Source organism: Bombina bombina, chromosome 5, assembly GCF_027579735.1.
Source record: "Bombina bombina isolate aBomBom1 chromosome 5, aBomBom1.pri, whole genome shotgun sequence".
Classification (NCBI taxonomy): Eukaryota; Metazoa; Chordata; class Amphibia; order Anura; family Bombinatoridae; genus Bombina; species Bombina bombina.
In genome coordinates this window covers 319,107,088-319,120,259 of record NC_069503.1, presented here as the reverse complement: position 1 = coordinate 319,120,259, position 13,172 = coordinate 319,107,088, and the positions used below count along the sequence as shown (strand labels likewise).

Genomic DNA, 13,172 nt, shown 5'->3' with positions numbered 1-13,172 from the left:
GTCTGGATTCCTGCATCACATCCTGACTTCACAGTACAGTCCAGCCCCGAAATACCACATGTTGAGCAAAAAGAGGCTGTTTCTTGGGTGGTAACTAGCCATAGAACAAGCTTTTATGCTATTGTTTGTTCCCAGGTTGAGCGCTTCTCTCTTTTTATTTATTAATGGCAGTGTGTTGAGTTATTTTAAGGCGACAGCAAATTTACACCGTCATACAGGCTGTACACTCACTACTTTACATTGTAGCAAAGTGTCATTTCTTCAGTGTTGTCACATGAAAAGATATAATCAAATATTTACAAAAAATGTTAGGGGTGTTCTCACTTTTGTGAGATACTGTAGATATATAGGTATAGATGTATATTGTACAAAAAAAACAACCCATATAACTATAGAAATATGTATTTATGAATAAATAGAACATGTTTTTCTATTTGCAGAACATTAGAATGTGAAATATTCATATTTTATGTTGGGTTAGTGTACCTGATAATATGCGTTCAGGTTAGCGGCCAAGTGGGGTGTTAGTTTTTTTCCTATTTTTTTTCTCCATTGACTTTTATAAAGTACTATGTTATTGCATTTGTGATATTCTAAGTTTGGCTTTTTTCATGCATCTGTTTAGCTTGCGATCGATAACTTTTTTACTTTCAACTTGTAATACGAGTACAACCCGACGCGTACAAAACGTTTACTTCTAGCACAGTTTGCACACAAGAAAAAGCTTTAAATAGTGCTCCACTCGTAATCTGGCCCTAAAACTTTTTACTTTAACCAAAAGTGAATCCCAGGATATTACCAGTTTTTATGCCTTTGTCTGAGAACTTGAACCCTAGTATTAAAATAAGATGTTTTGTCATGTAATTTCCTTTTCTGATCTTGTTAAGGAACTTTTAACTAATGTTTTATTCATCAAAAGTCAGATGTTGTTTTCAGTACAGTCTCTGATACATGACCTGTGTTGGAACCTGATTTGTGATTAATTTACTTTAAGGGTTCCAGCTTGATTTAGGGCCAATCTTTCATATAAAAGGTGCTTTATACATGTATCATGGGTATGCATAAAAATATGATTATGAGTTTGTGTGTGCAAAGCCGGATTGGTCTACCAGGATACCAGGAGATTTCCCGGTAGAGCGTAGCATCTGGGGCTGGAAAACTACACTTTAAAGGGATGATTAATGGTATCCCAGTAATCCCCTTTGAGAAAAATCGGACGTGCATTCTACTGACTTAGACTAAAATAGAGCTGGTTTCCAAATTTTCCAGGACTGCGTTTTATTCCCAGTCAAGCCCTGTGTGTGTGACTCACATTCACAAAAGTTTTTACATTTAAATGTAGTGTTTGTGGTAATAGCTGTTGCTGCTTCAGTTGTTTTACAGTATATCCTACCAGTTTAGAATTAAGATTACAATCTCTTCATTCTTTTCAAAATTTTATTTATCATTATTTATAAAGGTTTTTTTTTTTTTTTTTTTAATAATAATTTGTGAATGTTAGTCATTGGATGCAGCCAACACAGCTGAATATTGTTTGCAAAGTATCAGTGCAAATTATTTGTTTATGCTTAAATTATTCACAAAAGAAATGCTAAACTGTATTTTAAGGTTAGATGCACTGATTAATGCAGAAAATGTCCAAAGTAATAACTAATATTAATAAACTTACTTCAAGGGATCATATAGTCATGATCATGGATGATTTTAATTATGTGCAATCAGTCAATGGGTTGACCAGAACCCTGTTACTGTGCTTAAAGGGATATTAAGCAGGGCTCATTTGGTAAAAACAAATATATTAAATCAATAATCAGTAAATATAGAAAGAAAAAGATTGTGTAAAAAAAACAGAAAATAACTTACTTGTTTTCCTGCAAAACTTACTTATTTTCTTGCCCCGATGTTTTAAGAGCAGAGGATTTTCAAAACCTAAGTCTTCTGTCAGTTCTGGGCATAACGAATCTGACTCCGTTATCTGGTCTATTCACCAGTCTAGAAGTTTTATAACATCAGGCTAAGATAAAACTTCCATGTAGGACTGTGACAGGAAGCAGAAATGTAGTGTAAAAAAATAAATAAAAGGTAAAACCAATTTAAATAGATGAATAATACATATTGCAATGATTTCTATTAAAGTGATGGTAAACTATGTGGTTACGCTATGCTGCATATAAAAACTTATTAAAATGAATGTCATTTACATTAATCAGTTTCATGTAATATGCGTGTATAACAGTATAATAACACTAAAGCTTTTTAAATTGTGCCGCTGTTCCTCCACCCGTCTATTTTCATACCCATTTTTTTTTTGTGTCATGTTTCTACATCCTCCAATCATAACCCTTAGCAAAATACTTAGCGCATGTACTGAGTAAGGGGCGTATGTGTAACATTGAAGGATGTCAGCTGGCCCAGGTTATGATTGGAGGATGTAAGAATGTGTAACAAAAAAAAAAGGGTGTGAAAATAGACGGGACGGAGGAACATCGGCACGATTTAAAAATCTTCAGTGTTATTATACTGTTATATATGCATATTATACGGAACTTTTGAATGAAAGTGCCATTCATTTAAACACATTATTCACATGCTGCATAGCGTATCCACATAGTTTACCATTACGTTAAGTAAAATCAATTGCTTAGTGCTTTTTTATTACAACAATGAAACTATCATCCATTTATGAAAGACCTATAAGTAGCAAAAAGGAAACAAATCAATCTTAGATTTTGTTGCTTACATTCAGACATGACAGTAAAGCAGCTAATGAGAGAATGTGGGAAAGGACAATAGTAACATATAAGAAAAAAGGACTCTAAGTTTGGACTCAAACATTGAAAAAAAAAAAACAGGATTATGCTTAGGGGCATATTTAACAATGTGCGAGTGGACATGATACGAAGTAGAGTATAATGTCCGCTGCAGATCGATAAATACTGACAGCATATGCTGTTAGCATTTATCATTGCACCAGCAGTTCTTGTGAAATGGTGCAAATGCCGCCCCCTGCAGATTTGTGGCCACTAGCAGGGGGTGTCAATAAACCAGATCGTATTCGATCAGGTTGATTTCTCTCCACCGCCTTAGAGCAGACGGACAAGTTATGGAGCAACAAGGGGCCTCAAGCTCCATATGGAGCTTGATAAATATGCCCCTTAAAGTCTTAACTGATGAATGTTACTACGATTAATCAAAATACAAATATAATACTTTTGTACTAATATATGTTCTGTCCCAGAAATACAACAATCCTGATTACATTCTTTACTTCCCAAAAAGGTTATTTTTATTTAACTCACATTCAGGAAATGTTATACTTTTAGAGCAAAAACTTCTATATGCTTGATGTTTTTCCCTTTGGAACATTTCAAGTTTGAGCTCTGAAAATTTTTTATTTTAATATTCATAAACCTTACATAGATGTGGTACTTACGAAGCTACACTTTGATATAATTTTTTTTTTATGTATAACACATTAGATATGGTGCTAGTTTTTTTGTTGTTTTTTTTTTTTTAAAGGCAGTTTGTAATTTAAGCTTTCTGTCAGTATATGGCCGGGTTATAATACAATATAATTAATAATTATTCTTTAAAATTAACCCCCAATAAAATACATATACAAAACAATTTATTAATGTAAATTCCTAAATTCTTTATATTAGTTAAAATTTATAGACACATTGAATTATATTTATAGAAAACTAGATATGAATCAAACTATACAATGTTTAAACTGTTACAATATTCTTTACAAAGCAAACCAAATTGTAACTTTATAATTAACCTTATTCACAATTAAATTGCATTAAAATACCACAATGAGATACCAAGATATGAGCCACTAACATTCAGACCAGTACAATCAAGCTACTTAGCCACAATTTATCCCATATAACTCCAATTTAAAACATCAGAAATTGTATATATTATTTGTGCAAACAACCAACTCCTATGCCAATTTATCTGAGCTTAAATGAATTCTTAATTATCTACAATTAAGGCAAGTTCTAAAATATAATATAGTTACCAATAACTTAATGCACACCAGAAAGCTTTACTTACAATAATGGGCCTGACTTAGAAATATGCAATACAAAGGACCTTTGTTTATCAAATAAATTATTTAACAATAGTGACTAGTTAAGACTATACAGTATTATGAATGCAAGCTAAAATACGAAATGCTCTTTTAAATCTATTAACTGCATTTTGATTGTAGCAATAATGAATGTATTCACTATAAAATATCAAATCATAGAATGCATACATTACCAACATAAGCCAATTTAGTATTCCAATCTTTTCTCTATAGATTCAGATCACCTCATATGAAGAAAGGTTATTGCATAGATCTCAGCTTTTTACTTAAAGTGATTGTGTCCCAAGTATGGCAGCCAGTTATTCAATCACAAGTTTCAGCAGAGAAAAATGACCCTTTCTCTCTCCTTCGAGAGGTTATATCATGTAATATCCCTCCCCCTTTTTATTCAAATCATTGGTGATCTGAATTCAATTGGCCCTTAACAGAGCTTTTCCCTGGTCTGCCCTTAGAGATGAAAAATTTGATTGGATATTTGGATTTGCATGTGTTTTAAACAGTCATTTCGTTTGGCTGTCATACCAGTTTTAATCCCCTAGGGGGCAGCAAACAACCAGAAATATAGTCTTACCATTCATTTTTGCTACATTCCAAATATCTCCTTATATTTTATATATTCAACATAATATAATTCCTAGCATTAATAAGTCACATGTTCAAATACACATGGATCATATTTTGACATTTTTTTCTGATCATTTTAAGACCAAACCTGAATATATTCCACTTATGATATATAAAAATGCGTTTAAAATCATATTTTCTATGAAACAATTTAAAAGGATTATAATATCGTCATCATGGATTCACTTACTCTCTCATCATCTTAATATCTCATACATACCTTGAGATCAGCAAACATGTAATTTCCATATAGTTATATCTACATTGAATTACTATCCCATACAGATTAATATTTCGTATTTGTATATTTCTCTTTGAGAGTATAAAACACATGGGATATTATTTAAAATACCAATTATATGTGTACTTATAAGGTGCCTGAAAAATATAAAGGAATAGGTTACTAAAATGGGACATTTTAAATTGACTGTATTGCTATTCATTAACTCAGCATATGTATCCCAATTTGTCCGTTAGATGTCTGGAAGACAGAAAAAAATATATAAATATGTTACATATTTTAAAGTGGGATTATTACAATTGTTATTTAATCCTTTACAATCTGAATTGCATTTCCACAGATCCATATATAGACATTTAATACAGTCTAAGGCATATATTTAATGTTTGAGATTTAAACATAAGTTGTAATTCAAAAATGGATTTACAATTTATAATGCAAATACATGTGTCTCTGCTCAGCTAGCACAGATGTGGATTCGAGGTCTAGGGATAATTAACAGGTCTGTGCTAATTAACTATATTCCTGGGCCTTAATGAGGATCAAAGGGATTTCCACAGATATACTTCTTGTGTTTGATCTAAGAATTGCAATACACAACCATATAGATGACCATCTTTTTGAAGTAATTTGCCTTTCTCTGAAATGACGGTCTGAACCAGCTAGGCCAAATGTCTTCCCTTTGTTCTCACCTGGATGCATTGTAATTTTGCATATTGAATTGTGGTCATCCAGGCATCTAATGTCTTACAAATAATGAATCAGTTGGTGTAGACAGCCATGTATATAATAATAAATTTTATATATATATATATATATATATATATATATATATATATATATATATATATATATATATATATATGTATATATATATATATATATATATATATATATATATATGTATATATATATATATATATATATATATATATATATATATATATATATATATATTATTTAATAACATTCAGATACCCTAACATTTCATGTATATTATTACTGTTATTTGTAGGTAATGGTCAAGCCTTGTGGTTGCTTAAATGGAGGATCATGTGTAGCAAACATTAATTTCCCACCTGGACAAGGAGAATATCTGTGTGTGTGTGCACAAGGGTTTGAGGGTGAACTCTGTCAACTCAATATAGATGATTGCCAGTCTAATCCATGTGGTCCTGGCACATGTGTGGATGAAACAAACAGCTACCACTGTAAATGTCCTCTTGGCCTCAATGGTAAGGAATCAATATATGTGTAATAATCTGGTGTATAATATATACATTATTATCCTAAAATTCTATACGTCTTTCCTTTTCAATCCAAATCACTTTCTAAATCATGTTACAACCACCTATTTAAATCTCCAAAGTGTATTACTTTCTGAAACTAGTCACAATCAAGTAAAAACAATGCCCTTTCTTTTATTCCACTTTGACTATTGCAACCCTTTACAAAAAATGTCTTCCACTTTTTCTGATGTTCTCACCCTAACCCATTTAAATGCTTCTGTAAGACACATCTACCTCACCATACATTCCATATCAAATGTTCTGCTCTTCCAATCTGTCATTGGCATTCTCTTAAAATCCTGCCCCTAATGTGCAATACCCTTAATAAACTCTTTTTGTGACTTATTCTTCTCATTTTCAACCATTACCTTTTCCCATGCCCCCATTTCTGCAGGACCCCCTTATCAGACTTTCTTCTGTTATTCATAACTTTTAATGATCTCTGAAAAATTACTTATTCAAACATTACACATTAAATCCATTAGCATAGCAGCTAACCCCATAGCCTTCATGTTATCCTCTTTATATTCACACTACCACCAGCCAAACAATATCCTCACCTTGGGCTAGAGTACAAGTGGCGTGCGAACTGTTCTGCACAAGCAATATCAGGGATATTGCTGCTATTTGCATGTGTCGGAAGTAGCGCACTATTACGAGGTGAAAGTAAAATGAGAATACATGAGCACAATTGCGATTTACGCTTGTCCAGTTAGCATGTTTTCAGAGCTTTGGCTAAAAAAATGGGGTGAAAAACACATCAAAAATACATTTAAAAGTACAGTTATAATCATAACACAGTCTGATATTAATTATTGAAAAAATATATATTGCATAAAAAAGTTGTAAAAGGGGGGTAAATCTGGATCTTAAACCTCTATGCCAACTCAAAAAGTATACCGCAATTTCTCTGGCGCGGTTGATTAAGGAGTGTAAGTAAAATGTGTATATGGAAAATAAGTTTAAAAAATATATATACTCAAGAGAATGTTAAGTAAATTCAGTCAGTGACAAAATAAATTAAACCAAGAAAGAAGGTGATTATCCATAAAAAAGGCAATCTAAATATTTATTCCAAAATTTATATAAAAAATTAGTACATCTAATAAAAAACGTCTCAATAAAAACTTTCTATTAAAAAATCGGGATGTGGCCACATCTCTACAAAGCTTCAAGTATACGTGCAATTGTAATTTAAAATATATCCTGAGAATAAGAGTTTAGCAATGAACATAAAAACAAATACTAGGTATACGCTTTAACAATTTGAATTTTGTTATAAAGTGATTAAACACAATGCGTTAATTACATAGTGCATTTGACATTCAAAAGGAAGAAAATCTTATGAGCGATAGTAAGCACTGTTCTGTTATGGATAGTCAGCTGTTTTTTTGTCAGTAATAGGAACGTATTATTCTGACATATGTAGATCACTTTTGAAAAAGGCAGATAAATATATCCTTTCAAGTCTGTATTTAGGACATATACTCTTAGGGTGTGTTCGTTCCAAAAGCACTTTAAATGTGATTAGTGTGCTGTTCACTATAATCGGTTTTAGATCAGTTAATCCCAGGAAGCAAAGTCACCAATATTTTCAATACTGACCGGTCAGTTTAACGTGATGGTAATAAAGATTTTGTATCTTACCGGACCTCTGATGTGGCTCATTCTCTGTCAGCTGCATTCGGTCACAGATTTGGGGGCTGTTACTTTTACCACGCTGAGTTCTCAGTAGCTCCGTAGCGTGTATACAGCGTCTTCACTGTCTGCACTGACTTTCAAGTCACCTGACCTCTTTTGCCAATCAGGAAGCTGGTAGGTCGTTTTGGCTCCACATTTAAAAAAACGAGTTAGGCTGAAATGATGCAATAGTGAAATAGTACTTCCAATAGTACTTCCAAAGTCTCTGAATCTTCATCAATCCTGTGAAAACAAGTCTCTCTGCCAGACTTGTTTTCACAGGATTATATTGCATAAATATGAAAAATCCTATTTATGCAATATTCATTAAATGTTTAACTATGTTTTTAATGTAAATATTTTGCATTCCAATGTTCTTCACATAGGGGAATATGTTCTATGTAATTTTAAATAGATATTCCTATATATATCTATACCTTTATATAATCATATAGAGATTAAGGTATAGATGCATATTTTACCATAAAAATAGAAATACAGTGTATAGAAATATTTATTTAAAAATATATAGAACATATTCTTCTACGTGAAGAACATTGGAATGTGAAATATTAATATTTCATATTGGGTTAGCGCACTTGAGAAAATGTGATCGGGTTTGCGTCTGAGTAAGAGTGTTAGGTTTCTTCACTTTTTGATCTCCACTGAAGTCTATGGGGAAATGCGTTAATGCGGTTGTGTTATTACAAGTTTGTCTCTTTCTGCTCGTCAGGTTAGCGCAAGAGCGAAAACGTTTTATTTTCAATTTGTAGAGCGTTTCTTACCTGAAGCACGCAAAAAGCCGAAGTCTAGAAGGGTTAACGCACAAGCTGGAGCATCGACTACCACTCCACTCGTAATCTAGCCCCTTGTGTCTCTATCTCGTCTATTAAACACCTAGGGGACGATTTATCAAGGGCAAAATGGCCCCTGAAGCTGGAAACAGCAGTTAAGAAGCAGCTGCTCCTTAAAGGGACAGTCTACCATAGAATTGTTATTGTTTTAAAAGATAGATAATCCCTTTATTACCCATTCCCCAGTTTTGCATAACCAGCACAGTTATATTAATGTACTTTTTACCTTTGTGATTACCTTGTATCTAAGCCCCCTGATCACATGACTGTGACTGTTTATTATCTATTGTCTTGCAGTTAGCATTGTGTTGGGCTAAATCTTAAATAACTCCCTGTGCCTGTACACAGTGTTATCTATATGGCCCACGTGTACTTTTAGTCTCTTTGTGTTGAAAAGGAATTTAAAAAGCCTGTGATAAGAGGCAGCCCTCAAGGTTTTAGAAATTAGCATATGAGTCTTCCTAGGTTTAGTTTCAACTAAGAATACCAAGAGAACAAAGCAAATTTGATGATAAAAGTAAATTGGAAAGTTGATTAAAATTACATGTCCTATCTGAATAATGAAAGTTTAATTTTGACTAGACTGTCCCTTTAACTAGTCTGCCTCCTCTGAGGCGGAGGACAGCAATTAAGCCGATCAGATATGATTAGGTTGATTGACACCCCCTGCTAGAGGCCGATAGCCCGTGAATCTGCAGGGGGCGGCATTTCACAAGTAGTTCACCAGAACTGCTTGTGTAATGTTAAATGCGCTGTCGACATTCAGCGATGTCGGGTAAATCTTTGGCCCCCTAGACTGTAAGTTAGGCTTTAACTTTTTTGTATCAATATTTGTATTGTTCCAATGAAGTATTTATTGTACCTATGTGTAAAGCTTTAGAATATGTTAAGGCTTTGTAAATAATAACAATAATAATAATATTTTTTTTGTTTTATGAAGGAAATCTATGTTGAACACATTTAACATATTTAATTTATTTCTAGGAACAGCATGTCAGGAAGATGTTGATGAGTGTTTGTCCAGTCCTTGCTTTCATGGTGTGTCTTGTACTAATACTTATGGTTCATATTATTGTGGTCAGTGCCCACAGGATTATGAAGGCGATGGAAAGATATGTGTTGGTAAATACTCACTTTAAAACTTTATAAACATAATTCTCTGGGCTGCGACCCACCAATAGCAGCAACAGAGCCACAGCATAGTGACAGCCATATTGTTATCAATAGCGGCCATGACACTCAAGTCTTTCAAAAGCTCATTGTACCAACTCACAAGTAATAGTGACAGCGTATACTTTTTATTATAACATAAAACATATGTAACATATAACTACTGGTTTGCTTACGCAACATCAAAAAGCAGACACATTTCCAAAGTGATGCTAAGCCCACATTGTTTTTAACCTTAATGGCCTGTTCTCCACCATAACTAACCCTAAGTGCAAGCTAGACACCATTGTAAAAACCTATAAGAACATTGTAAAAACCTATAAGAAAAACCTCTTCTCACCATTAATAAACTTTATGATTGACTCAACCTCAGTTCTACAATATCCTAACCATGATCCTGCCTCACTGCACAGTTGATTGGGCTTCAAAACTCTACTGTATATAGATAAAACTACCGATGAGTAGGCTCACTGTCAGAATTTAGCCTGTCTATTTTTCATATTTCAGTATTACAACTTCATTTAACAACTTTCATAGGATTTAGCCCCATGCTTATTGCTTAATACGCTTAAATTAATTTACTACTTAAAGCAAGTCTAATAGAATAATGTAAATAATGTTTTATAATTTCATACTAATTATGTAATTTTGTGTTTTTAATGCAGGCAGAGTAATCGTTACAACGCCAACCCTGTCCACTGCGGTGTCAGAAATTTCTGCACAAAATCATCATTATATTGACAATGGAATCAGACAGAATGAAAGATATAGTAATCAAGATCATACTGCTCATAAATACACCCAAAAAAACATGTCTGGTAAGTTCTGCTTACAACTCCACAATCATATCTGATATCTGAATTTTCTAAAAATTTTGAAAGTGCAGAAACCCAAATTAGTGCTAGATTACAAGTGATGCGCTAATGTATTTTGCTTGCGCACTAATTGTGCTCAAAGTAAACTTTTAACACAGGCAGATTATCGCACGTTTTACAAGTTAATAGTAAAAGTAAGCGTGCAAGCAAAAATCTGATGTGTGTTAACTTTAGATATTGCAACCATGTTACCGTCTGTTTACATGGACTTTAAAGGAACGCACTGTTCAAAAAGAAAGCTAACACTTATCATTTGCGTGTTAACCCAACACCACATTAGATCAACTGCCCCAAAGCCGAAGGTAGTTATGAATATTTTACATTTCAATGTTCTTCACATAGAAGAAAATGTTCTTTTTATTTTTAAATATTTATTTCTATGTATATCTGATTTTTTTTGTAAAATATATATAGGTATAGATATATATACAGTATATATACACACACATATATATATATATATATATATATATATATATATACACACACACACAAACATAGAAATAGCTATTTAAAAAAAGAGAGAATGTGGGGGGCGGAGCCTGGCCACACTAGCTGATGGCTGCACATTGATAGTGCTCTGAAAACCTAAAATCTCTCACTTTAAGTTTAATGCAACCTATTGTGTACTAGAACCTCCATCTTCATCCTAAAACATAAGGGAACTGCACAGTAGCCTAATCAAGGTTTAGAAGCGCATAAGGGTCAACTGAATCACATAACTCAGGAGGAGCTGACAAACAAGCCTGCTGCTCAACTGGGCCTACAACTACGCACTGTGTGGGGCCTACACATCAAGCGCTGGACCCGAAGTAACAACACTGAGTGCTCAAATAAGCAGGTACCAGCGATAGCCGCCACAAGACCATCCTCCCATACTGGAGCTGAATTAAATATCAGGAGCCTCACCAGGTACCGTGGATCGCGGAGCTAAATCAGTTGGGGTGTATCGGCAGAAAGGGAGCTGCACTGAGAGCACTGGGTGAGGTGGCGCATGGATCGCCATATCCACGCAAATAGAGACTCACGTAGAATGAGACCCGACAGAAGACATAACCCCGGGTGCGGAAGTGCTTCCACACAAGGGTTGAGTGAAATTCACCCTCATAAGGCCTAACAATAGGGGTCCAGGAGATAACTTACAATAGAGAGCGAAGTGGACACCCACACAGTGCACAAGCCTAAACACGAGTGATCCTGTATTTTATAAAGCGGTGCTTTGAGACTGACACACACAGGCCAGAAACAGCTCACACTCCGCAGTAGGCCTTAAGTTCTACACTAGCAGTCACTAGCATAATGTTTTGCGGCCCTGTACCTGGAACATACATGAGGGGGCATAATCCACTGATTAGAGATATTAGGGGTTCCTATTAGTAAAGCCACAGTATACACTACCCATGAGAGTGAACCTCACACTCAGGTGCTGGAGTTTAAGCCTTATCTAAAGTATTGTTAGTGGCTAGTTGGACTCCGCAGACTGACCCCGCCTCATTATACCTTAGCTCCGCTATAAACAGCAACATCAAGTTCTCTTCACACACCCTACCAGAAGCATTACAGCTAACTAGGGATGTCAGCTAGACAAGTCCCAAAGCCACCGAGGGGCTCACAGACCTCGATTATGGAGAGCTATCTAATATCATCCGACACAGTTCCCAGCACTAGCAGAGACTGAATAGATCCTGGCAGACAAGTTGTCGCAGTTCAGATGCACAATACTGAGCCCATACAGTATGACTGTCACAAAAGCCGATATAAAGCATTTATCCTCAAAAAATGACATTAAAGAAGCCATGTCAGACTTGAAACATATGTTTGGCAAACTGAAAAATGATATTGTGGCAGTGGACCAGAGGGTTACCTTGATAGAAGAATCAAAAGAATGCCTATGGTCAGACCTGCAGCATCAATCAAGCTGCATACAATCTCATGAAACAACAGTGCAAAACTTGACTGACCGTATTGAAGATCTTGAAAACAGGAGCAGGCGGAACACTCTGCGGTTCTGAGGGGTGCTTGAGTCCATAAGCCCACCTGATATAGGCCAGTACATTCAAGATCTATTTAAACACATCAAAAATACCCCAACGGCAGCAGATGTGCAAATAGAACGAGCCCACAGGGCTCTGCAGCCCAAACCACTGTCAAGAGCTCCACCTAGGGAGCTCTTCCCCCCTCCAACCCTTCCCCCTCCCAGCTCTATACACTTGCATTCTCTGCTATTCTGCTCAGTCCCTTCTGAGACTCCCTGCCCTCCTGTATTCTTCTGACTTCCTGCTCCAACCCTTCCCCCTCCCAGCTCTATATACTTGCATTCTCTGCTATTCTGCTCAGTCC

General features: G+C 34.8%; 1 protein-coding gene across 1 annotated transcript in view; it reads left to right on the top strand.

Moving 5' to 3' along the window:
• VWDE (von Willebrand factor D and EGF domains) overlaps nt 1–13,172 on the top strand; it is a 258,980-nt gene that overhangs the window by 180,490 nt on the left and 65,318 nt on the right. Inside the window, 3 exon segments of the mRNA XM_053714104.1 lie at nt 5,980–6,199; nt 9,772–9,909; nt 10,623–10,775. Coding sequence (XP_053570079.1) covers nt 5,980–6,199; nt 9,772–9,909; nt 10,623–10,775 — 511 coding nt within the window.